This window comes from Oncorhynchus gorbuscha, linkage group LG08, assembly GCF_021184085.1.
Source record: "Oncorhynchus gorbuscha isolate QuinsamMale2020 ecotype Even-year linkage group LG08, OgorEven_v1.0, whole genome shotgun sequence".
Classification (NCBI taxonomy): Eukaryota; Metazoa; Chordata; class Actinopteri; order Salmoniformes; family Salmonidae; genus Oncorhynchus; species Oncorhynchus gorbuscha.
This window is the reverse complement of record NC_060180.1, coordinates 59,796,466-59,815,237: the sequence shown is the minus strand read 5'-3', so window position 1 is coordinate 59,815,237 and position 18,772 is coordinate 59,796,466. Positions and strand designations below refer to the sequence as shown.

Here is an 18,772-nt window from a genome sequence, read left to right as displayed (position 1 = left end):
TATATATATATATATACACAGTCTTGTACCCTTAACATTTTAAAACTTAATGTTGTATTTGTTGATTAAAATAAGACTTTATCAATATAATGAGTAATCAAGGAATGTCATGGGTTAATTGACACAAGAAAACAGCAACTCTACAGAGCATGACTACAATGAATGGCTAAATTACTTCTGGACACAAAGTGTACAGCAGAGCTCCTACTCCTCACCACACTGTTACAAGGGCTTGCAAATTTGACCAATCACCACAGTATTTCCTCTTAAAACAACCAAATCATCATAATAATACCAATAACCTTCAACATTCCATGACAATCACAGCCCTAGTTGTATATGCCAAATAAAGTGAGTTTCCCTCTAGGCTTGGGCAGTATACGGGTATTTGGAAAAAGCCACGGGATGGTTTAAGTTAAATACCTGCAGTCAACTTGTGCAATACGTTAGCATTCATTTCACCCGTCACATTATGACACGTACTGTGGTTCCCCAGAACAGGTGAGCCAGTCATGCGTTTGTAATTAGCACAACAGGAGAAAGCGAGCTGGTGAGTCTAAGTGTTCTTTATCTATCAGTGAGTGTCTATTATGCAGCTCACATGAGGTGATGAAGTTACACCTGTATGCAATTCACTACTAAATGTTTGCCAACAGATATCTTATGACTTTCTACCCGAAGTCAAAGAGCTCTGGATGAGTTCTGTACAGTTGCCATTTTTCCCCCTGTGCTTCCTATAGTTTTTTCCCCTTCTCTGTTCTTCTCCCATCTGCTCCGTGGACAAATCATGCTCTTCTTTCAGAAATGCATGCGTCACAACTTTGTTTATTTGCACAATTTCCCTTGTAAAATGTCCACTCACCGAAAATAACATTCGGTAGCTACTAGCTATGCTTATATAACTTTATGAGCATGATTTAGCTGTCTACTCCTGCATTTTTGTGACCCTTGTGTGCCATGCCGGGAATACCATATATCCCAAGATGAGAGAAGGACGATATGAAAATCTAGATTCCGCCCAAACCTACTTCTCTCTAGTTGCAAAGAGTTGGCGGTATCGTAGGTGAAGAGGAACAGAACCCTTCCCATACAAAGCAACAAACACCATCTCTGCTGCCCAACACAGAATATTAGTAAATCCTACATGGACAGAGTCACCTGCAGGTTTGCCTTGGCTGCAGCACACAGAGGCTAAATCAATGCCTTAAGTCCACACTACAGAAACATTTGGCTACATCCCGATTCTCCACCCTTCTACCAAAGACTGCAATTGCACACTCAGTCATGATATCTTCCTCCAGCCAATTGGTACTACATTAAATACATGACTGGGAGTGTAGACTTTGGGAAAAGTGTGGAGAATCGTGATGCAACCTTACCCTTCCCAAGGGCTGAAAATAGTGCACTTCCCAGCAAGTTTGTTCCTACATTACAATAGATATGTGGTTTGCATAGAAATCAATAGACGGTTAGCCTTCTCCAAGGCTTACTGAGAAAATTGTTGACAACCAATTACATTTTTCATTTTCAGTACTCTGGAATCGGCTTCAAAGGCCAGCTCCAATATAGGCTATGCAGCTTCTAGACACTTCAGTATTTTCAGTTTCCATTGCATTCATTCAAAGCCTTGAGGGGCTAGTGCAAGTTAGTGCATTTTTTTTAACCTTCTGTTTTGGGCTGAATTTGTCAATGCGTCGTTCATATATGCATAATCTTTGATCAGAATTACTGTTTTACCTCCACCACAAAATCCCTAGTTTGAAAGCAACCATTTTTCTGGAAGCTGTGCTGCACCATGTTCCCCCATGTGTGCAAGTCTCCTAACAATTGAAGTTCAACCAATGAGCTTCAGCCCCTGGCCATATGAGTGACAGCTAGCAAGATGCACCCACCACAGCATAGCGAGAGCAATGATGTGGTGCACATATTTTACATAGCAGGTAGCCTAGTGGTTAAGTGTGTTGGGCCAGTAACCCAAAAATCTGCCGTTTAGCCCTTGGGCAAGGCAGTTAACCCTCAACAACAACTACTGCCTGGGAGCTGATGACATGGATGACGATTAAGGCAACCCCCACAACTCTGACTCAGAGGGGTAGCATTAGATGCAGAAGACACATTTCAGTTGAATGCTTTCAGTTGTGTAACTGGCTAGGTATCCCCATTTCCACCTAGCATTCCATTTTCAGGGACCACTTTTGGCTTGTGAGCACTACTTTAAAATCTACTGGCTAAAAAGTACCAGAGAATACATTTTATCAAAACACTCCCTTTGTACAGGCTACTTCCCTAGCGATGGCAATGGGCTAGCAGAGGATAAACTGACTGAACCATCCGTCTCTTCCTCCTCCAGACCACAACAGGCGATCCCTTTAAAATGTGTATCGATTGCTGTCAGGTCTGCTCTGGGGGCCCACGGCTGCTCCTCTTGTCCTTCTGCCTACCAGGCAGCTACAGTTCCAGCCGTTGTAAATGTCACTTAACATGGCCTGCCACAGGGGGCAAGGACTGAATGACAGGGCCACGGAGAATCAGAACATCTAGAGAGTAGAAACCATAACTTGACTACTGTTAGACCCTGGATGAGTACAAAAAAAAATGGGCCCCGGTGAAAAGTAGTGCACTGTATAGGGTGCCATTTGGGATACACACAGAGCATGTGAGACTAAGAAGTGGTCTACACAGCTACTTCTATAAATTGTTTCCTGAAACCATCTGGGGACATATATAATGCACGCCTCAGTGTAGGAGTGCTGATCTAGCGACAGGTCCCTTTCAGTCCAAGTAATCTTATTCATTGTGATCTACAAGGGAAAAACTCATCCCAAATCAGCCATTCTACCCTTGACTCTTGATAAATACAGCCCGTGCTAATCTCACCAAGGCTCAACACCTCTGAGGGGAAGATGTATGTCGCTGAATCCCAAAGTACAGCCATTTCCCCTATATAGTGTAGTACTTCTGACCAGAGCCCCATGGGCCTTGGCCAAAAGAAGTGCACTACATAGGGAGTAAGTTGCTATTTGTGGCAAAAACCATCTGGCTCTCTCAAAGGATAGCAAGTCATAGATAGTCACGCATTTGTGGTGAAACCATTTATCACCTGATTTCAGCAGAGATTTGGGTCAGGTAGGCTAGCCCATCACGCAACACATTACAGGTGAATGCGGTCACAGCAGTGAGAAATTGGTCGACTGCCAACATGTGTGTGTTCAAGGAAAACTGGCACTCAGACAAAACATATCCCTCCAATTCCCTCTGCATCATGTCTCAGACATTTACCCAGTGACAGTGAGTTCACCCAACAAACACTGGCTGTGTGGACTGACACAGTTAACCATTATAAAAAGTTGAGCAGCCAGTTTGAAAAATAAGTCTAATGAGCAATCAATTGGAATAAGGCACACGCATAGCGCAAGCTTGAACGTTGATTCCCCCACCCAAAACATCCATTAAAAACTACTCTGTGACATAAGGTGGATACCATGCTTATCTCATTTCCCATGCCAGTCACTGAGAAGCTGTCTGGCAACAGACAGCTCCCCTTTGACAGGGTGCTCAGAATACTACATAAATAAACAAACCACTCCGATTGTTGTGTGCCTCTATTATGCAACACAGTACATAAGAATGGAGTGGAGGCATCTTTGTGAAGAGGCCCACTGCTGGGACTCCTGCTGTGAGCCTCAGAGCATTAAGATACATTGTGTCACAAAGGAATCTCAAGAAGACATGTCCTGGCCTAGCCATAAATAAATCAACACATTCAAGTCGAAATGTGCAATTAAAGTAGTCCTCCAGCAATGAAATAAAAAAATGTTTTAAATAAAACTTCAGTTGAAGTGCGATATCCCAAGTATAAATACAGTAAAGTACACAAATGGTGAAATAAAAAGGGTATCTTTGACAACTGGTCTGCAGGGAGTGGGAGCATCTTACCATAGGTAGGCAATCACTAGAAACAGGTTTCAACTGAAGCATGGCATGCATAAAATATGGAAACAATATTAATTTTTTTAACTAATAAAACTACAAAGCTGGCTATACAAGTTAGTGCACTGAAATGTAAACACAGACCGGTCCAAGAGACATGACAGCGGATAACCAAAAACAGAGGCTACATGTCATATTGACAGGTACAAACGTCCACATCATAACAAGGCCACGTGCCTAGCCAACACTTGCTGGGACTTGAATCCTTGAGCGTGAAGCCAAATATGAACCTAGAGGTGCCCAGCAAAATACAAATTGTATATCGCCAACCATATGCTTATTGAAAGTAAAGCAAAACAGTGCAGCCATGAGTGATTGCTCTCATGCATTCGTTGGCGCGCTAATTTATAATAATTCAACAGATCACCCCGTGAGTCAATGCATAGGCTATTTGGAGCGCACAGTTATGGTTGAAACTAAAAAGGACAGACGATTCACGCAAGGCACACAAAGTTTTCACCCCCCCACCCCAGTATCGCCATCATCCCACAGGCACAGTTGGAGGACATAAACAATTTCCGATATTTAGCTCCCCCTTGCACCGGTCCTTTGCCATTACGCCAACACAAGGCCCATCCCAAAGACAGACAACAAAATGTCGGATTGACGGGAGTCACGTGATTCCTTTGTACTTTGAAAATCATCTCAAGCGAAAACAACCAGCTAAAACCAGAATATAGTATAAGAAATAGAACTAATAACTCGTAGTGATTTGTAAAGTGTATTAGTGTATTATTAGCATGGTATCTACATCACTTTTTCGTCGTCTTTTTGAAAATACAATTGGCAGCCATTTTGTGCAAACTTGCGCAGAAAAAAAAGAGTAACACCTCAAAATATAAAAATAAGTTAACGTGTTTCTTCTCAGAATTTCGAACTATAAAACATACCGATTCCTCTTCTTTTTCCATCCCCGTCGGCATCTGCGGCACTGCCCGGTTAATAGATGCATATTCGTGCAGGTCTGGTAAATCCTCACATCGGAAGACGGGTAGTGGCTTGGACGCGTCCAGCGCCCGTGCACGAAACGACAATTTACTCATTTTTTATAATTCGAGATGCAACATAAATCTATCCGATCTCCTAAAATTCACAACGGTCTCTTGTTGCGCTTTCATGGATGACTGTTGTTTTTCAGAAATCTACGGTTCGATTGGTTGAAAGCTATATTTAGGGCGTCGAACGGAGCCGGGAAGGCCCGGATCTTGGTCGCTCTCTTTCGGTCTATTTTTTCAGAGGCTTCGCTGTCTATCGGTGGTTGAGTACGCCATGGCCAACATGGCGGACATTAAAAACTCTTTATAACGCTCCGTTCGCACAGAGCAGCCCAACCCACCGATCATCGAACAGCCATTCCCACACGGTTCCGAGCGCGTGCGCGACGGTGGGGGTGGGGCGAAGCGCCCCCACAGTGCCCCAAAAGTAAACAAGTAAACAATTTGGAGAACTAGTTAGATTTAGGTTACATTTGGGATTGCAATAACAAAGGGGCATTGACACTACAGAATATTTCGCTGCATGTCCCTAATTGATTGCAAACTAAATAGCCTACATTTGCCAATTCATCATCAGTGACTAAATCATTCTGAATTGTCACAGTAACATTCTATTTATTTCAACCTTTATTTAACCTATAATTTAGCCCAAACAACTACCTCTTTCCAAACTGTATTTTATTTATTTATTTTGCTCCTTTGCACCCCATTATTTTTATTTCTACTTTGCACATTCTTCCATTGCAAAACTACCATTCCAGTGTTTTACTTGCTATATTGTATTTACTTTACCACCATGGCCTTTTTTGCCTTTACCTACCTTCTCACCTAATTTGCTCACATTGTATATAGACTTGTTTATACTGTATTATTGACTGTGTGTTTGTTTTACTCCATGTGTAACTCTGTGTCGTTGTATCTGTCGAACTGCTTTGCTTTATCTTGGCCAGGTCGCAATTGTAAATGAGAACTTGTTCTCAACTTGCCTACCTGGTTAAATAAAGGTGAAATAAAAAATAAAAAACAGGGAGGCCAGTGGAGAACAAGTTCTCATTTACAACTGCAACCTGGCCAAGATAAAGCAAAGCAACAAAAACAACAGAGTTCACATGGGATAAAAAAACTCACAGTCAATAACACAATAGACAAATCTATGTACAGTGTGTGCAAATAAGGTAAGAGTGTACCTGGTGTATTATCATGCACATTTTTCTCCTGCTTCTGTTTTACGTGTGATTTGTACATTTAGAGGGGGTTTGCTGTATCTTGCTGATGCAGTGATAACACACCTAGATCCTATATAAAATGTATAATAAAATAAAACCTTTGAGATGAAGCATGAACAAGTTTCTTTTAAATAATTATATTGTAAAATAAACCATCACTAAATAGTGACTAAATTACCAGTAAGGTAAAAACTGAAAAGCTTCCAAAAGTATTTTCAAAGTTAGAAAAATTTCACCTTCTTGTGATCAATCCTACAACTGTGGCCCTCTCCAACAGAACTCTGTGGGTTCAAATTTTAATATTTGGAAAAATTAAGAATCTCAAAATAAAGGGTTCTGGTACCTTCAATAAGTAAGCCTTTCCAAGCCAGAGGCTCCTGCCCTATGGACCAATCTCCAGTTTCTTTAATGTAAGCCCAATATTGAACTAAAGGAGCCTAACCTTACTCCTTAGTCCAAGGACCTTACATGTTCTGTTTGGCTCTAGAAGCCAAAACAGCCAATACTCCCATCTAACGTGAATCAATTCTTAATAATGGTATCATTCTAGAAACATAAATCCCTCTTTCATATTTCAAAATAACTTCACTGTACACCGTTTTAACTCAGTTGCAGCCGACAGTATTTTTCAATGACAACACGTTTATGGCGTCCGTCTTCCGTTTACACACTGGTCTTCAGAGGCGCAGACAGCTAATTATCCCTAGTCAACTGACTTCTGTCTGTTTCCGTAAACAAGTGCTGTAACATGGAAATATGACTGTGTGGGAACCCTAACCCTATAAAAAAGGTGTGTATCAGGGCCTCCCGAGTGGCGCAGCAGTCTAAGGCACTGCATCACAGTGTGCCTTAGAGGTGTCACTACAGACACGGGTTCGATCCCGGGCTGTATCACGACCACAATTAGCTCAGCGTCGTCTGGCTTAGGGGAGGGTTTGGCCCGGGTGGGGCTTTACTTGGCTAATCGCGCTCTAGTGACTACTTGTGGCGGGCCGGATGCCGGTGTTGTTAAGAAGCGCGGTTTGGCGGGTCATGTTTCAGGGGACGCCTGACTCGACCTTCGCCTCCAGAGTCCATTGGGGAGCTACAGCAATGAGACAGTATCGAAGGGGGAGATTTTAAAAATGTATATTATTAAACAGTGTTTTGTGAAAAGTATTTCTGACGCTTCCAAAACTGTACCGCATGCGTGTTAATGTTCAGACCGAACGTCACGGCTCTTAACAAAAAAACTCCCTTGTACAGAAGATGCCTTCGTCCAAATGACCCGCGTGTAATTTAATGGATCTGAGAGTCATGATCACAGCGTACTGCTGGAAAGTATGCTAGTCTGTCACAGGGCCTTAACCCTATAACTCCTTAATGCTGAATGGCAAGCAGAGGCATCTGGTGCTAAAGCTCATATTATAAAAACATTATCTGGGCTTACCTATAGTAATGGCAGACATCGGGTCTAGCCAGGATCCAAGAGTTGTAGATTCCACCCCGGGTAATCCATTTCAAAAGACAGCATTATTGGGATCTGAATGGGAATAAAAAACACATGAGTTATAATTTCTTTGAGTGTTGGTAATTATAGGGGTCATCATGTTGGTAGGATGGGACTGGGACAGCGATTCCAATTGCAAAGAGCAACTTAAATCAAAATGTGCCTCAGAGTAGGAGTGCTGATCAAGACTCAGTCCCCCCCGTCCATGTCATCTTATTCCTCATGATCAAAAAAGGCTAAACTGATCCTGAAATCATCCCTCCTTCACCAACATCCTTTAATACAGGCCCAGGACAAGTATAGTGTTTAGTCTCTGACATGCAGGGGCCAGTGCTAGGAGTAGCTTGAGCAAGCCACTCCACAGGTGTATTATGTTAATTACCATCATTCCAAACGACTTGGCATTGGTCATCACAGATTCCTTCAGTCGAATTTCAACTACTAAGGTGCGTTGGTAAATTCACTCTGGCTATCCACTCCAATTTCAGACGAGTGTGCCAGAGCTCAGAATAACCAAGGAATTTACAAATGCTCAACATACAGCAGGCGTCAATAAAATTCTGCAAAAGCGCATAATTAAATTGTCAACAGCAAAATTAGTCACCAATGCTCTGGATAACAAAAACCAGGAGGCTGCTGAGGGTAGGACAGCTCATAATGGCTGGAATAGTCAATGGAATTGTCAAAGACATGGTTTCCATGTGGTTGATCCCACTCCATTGACTCCATTCCAGCCATGATTGTAAGCAGTCCTCCCCTCAGCAACCTCCACTGATAAAAACAGCCTAATCGCTCTGGATAAGAGCGTCTGCTAAATGACTTAAATGTAAATGTAATGCTAGGGCGAGATGTTCTCATTTGTGTCTGGAAGTAGCTAGCCAACTAGCTTGGGTGCTTGACTGCTGTTGTGAGGTCAGAACGCTCGGATCAACCCTACTCCTCAGTCTGACCTTCCAGTGTGTGCGCTCTGAATTTACGAACGCCTAGAGCGCATTCTGGCACTGCAGATTGAATTTACAAACACACCCTAAATCTGAATGTGTGCAGTTCCTTTTTAGATCACTGGTAGTTTTGGCTGGCAGTGTTTAGCTATCAAATGCATTCCTTGATGGCATTAACGTAAACTAGTTAGCTATAACGTGACATTCAAATTAACGATAGTGGTTATAAAACGTATTAGCCAATTTACAACGGTATTGCCCAGTTGATACATACGATTTTAGTATGACACTTTCTGGAAATGACCGTAACGTTTGCTGGCTGACCTTTTTTTCCACACAATATAAAAAAACACTTTGTTTTCCATTTCGCACGTCAGAACGAACCACCTTTGAAAGCCAATGACAAGTTACAACACAATCGCAAGCCAAACAATAGAACACAGTTTTACATAGCTAGACAAAAACAATGACGTCAGCTAACAATGAAGCTGTCTCGCGACTATAACGTTAGCCAACCACCGATGTCACGTCGATCAGCAAGCCAACTTGCCATTCGATTAAATTGTAATAATAACTAGCTACCCATTTTGCAAACAAACCGATTTTCACGAGACAGTTTCGATCAGTAAATTGATGAAGTCAAAGATATCAGAAAAACGTACCATTACATTTACTCCAGGATGGGTGATAACATTTCTGATGATCATGAGATTGAATCCCCAAATGGCCAGACGGTATAAGTGAAACGTAGCAAACAGTATCGTCAAAAAATCTCAATGGAGTTGTTCGGAAAATACTATTAAAAAAATTGATTTTCGTATCAGAAAGCCTGCGCCGAACTAATCCGTTGTTGAAATCAGGAAATTACAAGGTTAATTTTAAAGAAGATTAGCTAGCTATCAAAACTAGCTGGCGAACGAGTAGGAGAAGATAACTGTCTTGTTGGGGGTTAACAACTTTGCAACAAAAGACTCATCCTGATTGGCCGGCGGCTAGCACCAATCACCTGTAGAGCGCGCTGTGTTGATGAGCTCAAATCCCAAAAGGAGAACGTTCCATCTGTTGTAGCTACATGGTATAGTGAACACGAGTCCTCTATCTAGGTGATTACCTCGGGAATGGACTACCTAACGGACACATAAATAATAGACGCATAGAAAAGCAGTCTTTTTCAATTGCAGTGCTGCCTGCTGGTGCCTGACTTCATTCAGGTTCGGATAGGGAGAGGTCAATCTGTACAAAACTTACATTTTCACATAAATCCGTGAATATACCTGGGATTTACATTTTATGTGATGGAACTATTTAAAAAATAATTCAACCAGGAAGACCCTTTGAGGTCAGACCTCTTTCACAATGTAGACATTTTCCTAACACTTTCAACCAAAACTAATTTAAACTATTGGGCATTCTCCCAACCGACATTGGAGTGCAGGTCCCTCAAACCCATTTAATAGAACGCTGTGCCTCCAACTCCTGGTAGCAATGTTCAGCACCATTGTATCCTGTGGAATGCCCTTGTTCCCCTCCCTGGCTGCAGTGACAGTGTTGCTGCCACACAACTCAAGCATACAGTGGTGTAAAAAGTATCCAATTATCACGCTTGAGTAAAAGTAAAGATACCTTACCAGAAAATGACTCAAGTGAAAGTCACCCAGTAAAATACTTGAAAGTCTAAAAGTATTCAGTTTTAAATATACTAACAGTTGAAGTTGGAAGTCTACATACACCTTAGCCAAGTACATTTAAACTCAGTCTTTCACAATTCCTGACATTGAATCCTAGTTAAAAAAATCCCTGTCTTAGGTCAGTTAGGATCACCACTTTATTTTAAGAACGTGAAATGTCAGAATAATAGTAGAGAGGATTTATTTCAGCTTTTATTTCATCACATTCCCAGTGGGTCAGAAGTTTACATACACTCAATTAGTATTTGGTAGCATTGCCTTTAAATTGTTTAACTTGGGTAAAACATTTTGGTTAGCCTTCCACAAGCTTCCCACAATAAGTTGGGTGAATTTTGTGCAATTCCTTCTGACAGAGCTGGTGTAACTGAGTCAGGTTTGTAAGCCTCCTTGCGCGCACACTTTTTCAGTTCTGCTCACAAATATTCTATATGATTGAGGTCAGGGATTTGTGACGGCCACTCCAATACCTTGGCTTTGTTGTCCTTAAGCCGTTTTGCCACAACTTTGGAAGTATGCTTGGGGTCATTGTCCATTTGGAAGACCCATTTGCAACCAAGCTTTAACTTCCTGACTGATGTCTTGAGATGTTGCTTCAATATATCAACATCATTTTCCTCCCTCATGATCTCATTTATTTCGAAGTGTACCAGACCCTCCTGCAGCAATGCACCCCCACAACATGATGCTGCCACCCCCGTGCTTCTTGGTTGGGATGGTGTCCTTCGGCTTGCAAGCCTGCCCCTTTTTCCTCCCAACATAACGATGGTCATTATGGCCAAACAGTTCTATTTTTGTTTCATCAGACCAGAGGACATTTCTCCAAAAAGTACGATATTTGTCCCCATGTGCAGTTGCAAACCGTAGTCTGCCTTTTTTTATGATGGTTTTGGAGCAGTGGCGTCTTCCTTGCTGAGCGGCCATATAGGACTCATTTTACCATGGATATAGATACTTTTGTACCCGTTTCCTACAGCAACTTCACAAGGTCCATTGCTGTTGTTCTGGGATTGATTTGCACTTTTCACACCAAAGTACGTTCATCTCTAGGAGACAGAATGTGTCTCCTTCCTGAGCGGTATGACGGCTGCATGGTTCCATAGTGTTTATACTTGCATACTGTTGTTTGTAGAGATGAACGTGGTACCTTCAGGTGTTTGGAAATTTCTCCCAAGGATGAACCAGACTTGTGGAGGTCTACAATTTTTTTCTGAGGTCTTGGTTTCTTTTGATTTTCCCATGATGTCAAGCAAAGAGGCACTGAGTTTGAGCGTTGGCCTTGAAATACATCCACAGGTACACCTCCAATTGACTCAAATGATGTCAATTAGCCTATCAGAAGCTTCTAAAGGCATGACATAATTTCTGGATTTTCCATGCTGTTTAAAGGCACAGTCAACTTAGTGTATGTAAACTTCTGACCCACTGGAATTGTGATACAATAAATTATATGTGAAATAATCTATCTGTAAACAATTGTTGGAAAACTGACTTGTGTCATGCACAAAGTAGATGTCCTAACCGAGCTGCCAAAACTATAGTTTGTTAACAAGAAATTTGTGGAGTGGTTGAAAAACAAGTGTTAATGACTCCAACCTAAGTGCATGTAAACTTCTGTATGCATTATCATACTGAAACATGAGGTGATGGCGGTGGATTAATGGCACAATCTCGTCACAGTATTCTGTGCATTTAAATTGCCATCGATAAAATCCAATTGTGTTTGTTGTCCATAGGTTATGCCTGCCCATACCATAACATACCATAACACCACCACCACCATTTTTATTTTATTTTATTTTATTTCACCTTTATTTAACCAGGTAGGCTAGTTGAGAACAAGTTCTCATTTGCAACTGCGACCTGGCCAAAATAAAGCATAGCAGTGTGAACAGACAACACAGAGTTACACATGGAGTAAACAATTAACAAGTCAATAACACAGTATAAAAAAATGGGCAGTCTATATACAATGTGTGCAAAAGGCATGAGGAGGTAGGCGAATAATACAATTTTGCAGATTAACACTGGAGTGATAAATGATCAGATGGTCATGTACAGGTAGAGATATTGGTGTGCAAAAGAGCAGAAAAGTAAATAAATAAAAAACAGTATAAAAACAGTATGGGAATGAGGTAGGTGAAAATGGGTGGGCTATTTACCAATAGACTATGTACAGCTGCAGCGATCGGTTAGCTGCTCGGATAGCTGATGTTTGAAGTTGGTGAGGGAGATAAAAGTCTCCAACTTCAGCGATTTTTGCAGTTCGTTCCAGTCACAGGCAGCAGAGTACTGGAACGAAAGGCGGCCAAATGAGGTGTTGGCTTTAGGGATGATCAGTGAGATACACCTGCTGGAGCGCGTGCTACGGATGGGTGTTGCCATCGTGACCAGTGAACTGAGATAAGGCGGAGCTTTACCTAGCATGGACTTGTAGATGACCTGGAGCCAGTGGGTCTGGCGACGAATATGTAGTGAGGGCCAGCCGACTAGAGCATACAAGTCGCAGTGGTGGGTGGTATAAGGTGCTTTAGTGACAAAACGGATGGCACTGTGATAGACTGCATCCAGTTTGCTGAGTAGAGTGTTGGAAGCCATTTTGTAGATGACATCGCCGAAGTCGAGGATCGGCAGGATAGTCAGTTTTACTAGGGTAAGCTTGGCGGCGTGAGTGAAGGAGGCTTTGTTGCGGAATAGAAAGCTGACTCTTGATTTGATTTTAGATTGGAGATGTTTGATGTGAGTCTGGAAGGAGAGTTTGCAGTCTAGCCAGACACCTAGGTACTTATAGATGTCCACATATTCAAGGTCGGAACCATCCAGGGTGGTGATGCTAGTCGGGCATGCGAGTGCAGGCAGCGATCGGTTGAAAAGCATGCATTTGGTTTTACTCGCGTTTAAGAGCAGTTGGAGGCCACGGAAGGAGTGCTGTATGGCATTGAAGCTCGTTTGGAGGTTAGATAGCACAGTGTCCAATGACGGGCCAAAAGTATATAGAATGGTGTCGTCTGCGTAGAGGTGGATCAGGGAATCGCCCGCAGCAAGAGCAACATCATTGATATATACAGAGAAAAGAGTCGGCCCGAGAATTGAACCCTGTGGCACCCCCATAGAGACTGCCAGAGGACCGGACAGCATGCCCTCCAATTTGACACACTGAACTCTGTCTGCAAAGTAATTGGTGAACCAGGCAAGGCAGTCATCCGAAAAACCGAGGCTATTGAGTCTGCCGATAAGAATATGGTGATTGACAGAGTCGAAAGCCTTGGCGAGGTCGATGAAGACGGCTGCACAGTACTGTCTTTTATCGATGGCGGTTATGATATCGTTTAGTACCTTGAGTGTAGCTGAGGTGCACCCGTGACCGGCTCGGAAACCAGATTGCACAGCGGAGAAGGTACGGTGGGATTCGAGATGGTCAGTGACCTGTTTGTTGACTTGGCTTTCGAAGACCTTAGATAGGCAGGGCAGGATGGATATAGGTCTATAACAGTTTGGGTCCAGGGTGGGGCACTCTGTTCACAATGTTGACATCAGCAAACCGCTTGCCCACACAGCGCCATACACGCTGTCTGCCATCTGCCTTCTTGTTTTAAGTGTCTTTTTTCAGTTACAGAAATTTTATTCTGAATGGGCTTCTGAAAGGTACAGTTGAAACCGGGATTCCACCGTGAAGAGCACACTTCTCCAATCTGCCAGTGGCCATCGACAGTGAGGATTGCCTCACTGAAGTCAGTTACGATGCCGAACAGCAGTCAGGTCAAGACCCTTGTGAGGACGACAAGCACGCAGATGAGCTTCCCTGAGACGTTTTCTGACTGTTTGTGCAGAAATGATTTGGTTGTGCAAACCCAGTTTCACCAGCTGCCCGGGTGGCTGGTCTCAGACGATCCCGCAGGTGAAGAAGTTGGATATGGAGGTCCTGGGCTGGCGTGGTTACACGTGGCCGTTTATAGTTCCCAGCACAAGGTTCACCTGTGTAATGATCGTGCTGTTTAATCAGCTTCTTAATATGCCACACCTGTCAGGTGGATGGATTATCTTGGAACAGGAGAAATGCTCACTACTAGGGATGTAACAAATTTGTGCACATTTCAAAGAAATATGCTTTTTGTGAGTATGGAACATTTCAGGGATCTTTTATTTCAGCTCATGAAACATGGGACCAACACTTTACACGTAGCATTAATATTTTAGTTCAGTATAGTTCATCGATCAATAAGAAAGAGTTCCAATCCTCTCTTCCTTTCCCCACTTTGACCACTCCCAGACAATAACAATTCTTGCTTGAGAAATTGCTCTTCGCTAAGAAGCTATTTGTTTGTTTTTGATCATTTTAATTGAAAACAATCACTTAATTGTTACCCAGAAATGATTGGATATTGAGATAAAAACAGCTGCATTGGACCTTTAACTGTAGAAAACATGTGGGTGGCATAAGATGGGCAGTGAGATAGAAAGCTGGATTCCCTGAACATTGTAACATTGGATACATTCCACTGGATTCTCTCTAACAGTAAGATAAAGCAAGGACACATTAAACAATAATTAACACACACACGCAGCATGTAGCAATGTTAGGGTAATTTGTATTGGAACTTTATTTAATAAATTATTTTAGAAATAAAGTATTGCAAAATGTGAATTTGATGAAATAAAAATACCCTTTAAAAACAAAGAGCACGTCGTGTTCTTACAGCTAAGTGGGATGTTTGAAATTTTACAAAGATCTGACTGACGTCATTCCCATAACACTGATGTTTATAACTGAAATGTAATTACAATTATTCAATGGAAGACGAGTTTGATCAAACCATCAAATTAGAAAAGGATTAAGGTGAGAATGATTTGACAGCAAAAAAGAAAGCTGGGGCTTTAGGTCACGTAAAAAAACATTCAGAACCCCATTCAGAATTACATTTCTGTAACTGAAACAAAACACTTAAAACGAGAAGGCAGTGAGTTATGTCATATTTGGCATTGCTATTAATGAGGAGTTTAATAGGGACCTGAGTCTTCTTTAAAACCAAAAAATGTAACCCTGAAACCCATAATACCACTACTGTACTTGATGTCATTTAATTTATAAAGATTCACAAATATCGTGACAAACCCCAAAAATGATTAAACTGATTGTTCAGGTTGAAGAAAGTCATTGAAAAGAAACATACATTTGCTTCCAGACATTTTCTGTCACTAAAATATGGCTTGAATGACAGAATCCATTGCCTACAAACTGTACACATAACAATTTATTACTGTCCCATCGCTACATATCTTGTCCAATATCGACATCCAATTTCACCCTCAACACAGAAAGAATGTCTCCACGGCTCTTTGAAAGGCACAACCACACCTTCAATGACCCTACCAATCCAGTGACAAAACATCAGTTTTAAAGGATTCTCTCAAGTTCCACAAACAAGTTAAAACCCAAGTTTATACATACTGTACAATTCAAACAATGCATAGAAAAAGCAGTTAGTAAAACATACTGAAATAGTGTCTAAATGCCCTGCTAATATTTGGCAACTAAAAAAACAAAGTGAACATAAAAACACCACTCCTTCCATGTTCTTTTGCATACAGTGTTGTAATGACAGAGGAAGCTCCATCATTTGCCCTCGTATTTTGGATTGAAAACAGTTGTTACGGCACTCTTGTAGATGGGATTCACTCCCTGCAAAAGACAAGTAAAGAGAGAGAGTGAGGCAAATACTATGTCTTTGTCCCAAATGTCCCAATATAGTGCTATACCTTTGACCAGAGCCCATAGGGGAATGAACAGGGTGCCATTTGGAATGTGGCCCAAAAAGAGAATAATCAGGTTGGAGCCACTTCACAAATCACAGTTTGGTTCAAATTCAATCGATCCAGAGCAGCCGCTCCATGGTTTGGACAATAAGATTTTCGACATTTTGTGAACCAAGCAGTCACATGTCCAATAATATAGCATGTTAATGGCACACACAACATGCAGTGAAATACATGTTAAACCTTAACCCATTTAATAGATGTGGTCGTCTTTTTTTTCTTTATGTTTTATTCAAAGTTAATTTCTTAGACAAATGTGTTGTTCAATTTGCCTCAGTACCATAAACCTTAAACTCACTGCTGAAATGAGAAAATGGTTTTCTTACAGCTTTTGTATTGAAGAAGAGAATGAACATATGAGCTGAAAACAGGTGTGGAAAACACTCCAAAGGGAAAGTAAAGTACATGCAGGAAGAAGGGAAAAGAAAGATGGGCAACACAAAATGAGCCTTATAGGACCACGACTTTCCTCCCATAGCTTGGGTTCTGGAATGTATTAATAGGGCCCTTGTATATAGGATTCTCTTGCTATGGTCGATAATGAGACAAACAGGGGTTCGAGAAAAGAAAGACAAGAAAGAGCATGAAAAGAAGGTGAAGCAGTAAAAGATGACAGGATGGAGGGATGGTTTCAAGCAAACAGAAAGGCTTAGCCACCATTACCAGGAACTGGTATAAAGTAGAAGCTGCACAATTTGAAGAATGGCAAAGTATAATCCAATAAATGTTTAATATGGAAACTTAAAGACTGGGAGACTCCAAAAACCAGTATTTGAAAGTAACTGGGAGAAATGGATATCATTCACAAACCAGGAAGACTTGATTAACTAATATCTTGTTAACAATACAACATCACAACTCTGTTTCGTTCTTTATATTATTCTGTACCTATTGGATGGCAAATTCTGTTTGTTTTAATTTATTTTTTAGTAAAAACAAAGTTTTTCTACTGTTTTTACTAAAAAAAAGTATAATAAAATCCAAGTTGAAGTATTTAACCTACTAAATAGTGCACATACAGAATACAAACATATCCAACCAAAATGGTATAGCAAAAGCCATGCTCTTGAGATTGAGGTTCTGTCCCAAATAGCACCCTATTCCCATTATAGTGCACTTCCACAACTTTTGACCAAGGCCCACAAGGCTCTGTTCAAAAGTAGTGCACTCTATAGGGAATAGTGTGCCATTTGGCCCTAGACTAGAGGCTATAGTCTCTCTCAGCACACGAGTGCTCTGTCATTCTACTATGAACATGGAATACTGTTGCTATGACTTCAGAGCACACTGAGCAGCTAGATTGAGCTTCTTTTGGTAACATCAGCTTTATTACCTATTATGGACATGTAGTACTGATGAGTGGACAGATGGTGGCAGCACTGCCACCCTAGCCTAGCCTAGCCAGGGAAAGGCCCATAGAGGAAAGGTGAATAAAGTCTGTCTCAGCCTGAGCAGCATGCCAGGGCCATGTTTCTGTGCTGCAGTTGTTGGCACAGAACAGAAAGGAAAGGGGAGATTAAGCCAAAGAGATAACCAAGGCACACATATAACAGTTAGTGTTCACACAGAATCCCCTCTGGCCTTCAAAGGCACTGATATCTGCAATGTAAACAATAAAAAGCATCCACTGCAATTATTTTCTGAAAGCAAGTTTTTTGGTGTGATCCGCCTTACCGTGTCCCACTTCGCGTTCATTTTCTCCTTCTCGAACTTGGCAAATTCCCTGCGGTCGTGGATGATCATGAGCAGCTTCCAGATGAGAAGGAGGGCCAGGCCGATCAGCACGATGCCCGCCACCACGCCAGCCACAATGGGGATGATGTCAGGACCCGCTGGGCACTCTGGAGCACAGAAGGGCACACAGAAGGGCACACACACACACACACACACACACACACACACACACACACACACACACACACACACACACACACACACACACACACACACACACACACACACACACACACACACACACACACACACACACACACACACACACGTGTAGAGTCAATGGCAACATTCTGCATTTACAGTTAATCACATACAATGGACATCGGCCTACACTGTGTGTGTGGTCCCTAATGGCATCTTATTCCCTTTGTAGTGCACAACTTCCTTTTGTAGTACACTACTTTTGACCAGAGACCACAGGGCCCTAGTCAAAAGGTTTGATTAGTGACACAGCCTGTAAAATGCTATACAGACATCGAGCCATTAGGGCAGGCTATTCTTAAAATGGATAATCAAATATTTGTATTTCTTTCAGAGAGTTGAGCAGCAACATCCGTCCACTCACCCAGAGTGTCGACCACGTAGACTTCTCTCTCTGTGTGGTTCCTGATGGCGTAGGTGTAGTAGAACCAGCAATCGTTGGCGTCCCTCTCCTTACAGTGGGATAGGGGGTAGGACTGGTCGGCTGGCTGGGGTAGCTTGTCCCGGTCCTTCACTCTGATCAGGTTGAAGTAGCTGCAGTCCCTCTCACACGTGTCCTTCTTCTCTCCTGTGTCAAAGGCCCGGCACTGAACACAGTCCCTGTAGAGGACAATCATCAATCAAACAAACGTCATTGTCCCAGAGCTAAATTTGGTCTGTAACCAGGGGTAACATGATAAAAGTCCATACAAAATAC

At 42.0% G+C, this 18,772-nt stretch overlaps 2 protein-coding genes across 4 annotated transcripts in view; both read right to left on the bottom strand.

Moving 5' to 3' along the window:
* LOC124041926 (enhancer of polycomb homolog 1-like) overlaps window positions 1–9,575 on the bottom strand; it is a 47,508-nt gene extending 37,933 nt beyond the window's left edge. Inside the window, exons 1-2 of one of the 3 annotated variants that reach the window (XM_046360105.1) lie at window positions 9,304–9,575; window positions 7,641–7,733 (exon numbers count right to left, since the gene is read on the bottom strand). Coding sequence is in view for 1 of the 3 variants with exons in the window: in XM_046360103.1 (XP_046216059.1) it covers window positions 4,881–5,033 (153 nt within the window). In the remaining 2 variants the exon portion in view is untranslated. Of the gene's footprint in view, window positions 1–4,880; window positions 5,307–7,640; window positions 7,734–9,303 lie in introns of those variants that run through there. The other 2 variants (XM_046360103.1, XM_046360106.1) reach the window with 2 other exon arrangements.
* Window positions 9,576–15,805: 6,230 nt separating this feature from the next.
* Window positions 15,806–18,772, bottom strand: part of LOC124041925 (integrin beta-1-like) — a 40,842-nt gene continuing 37,875 nt past the window's right edge. Inside the window, exons 13-15 of the mRNA XM_046360102.1 lie at window positions 18,440–18,675; window positions 17,815–17,981; window positions 15,806–16,006 (exon numbers count right to left, since the gene is read on the bottom strand). Coding sequence (XP_046216058.1) covers window positions 15,941–16,006; window positions 17,815–17,981; window positions 18,440–18,675 — 469 coding nt within the window. The 3' untranslated portion in view covers window positions 15,806–15,940. The remainder of the gene's footprint in view (window positions 16,007–17,814; window positions 17,982–18,439; window positions 18,676–18,772) is intronic.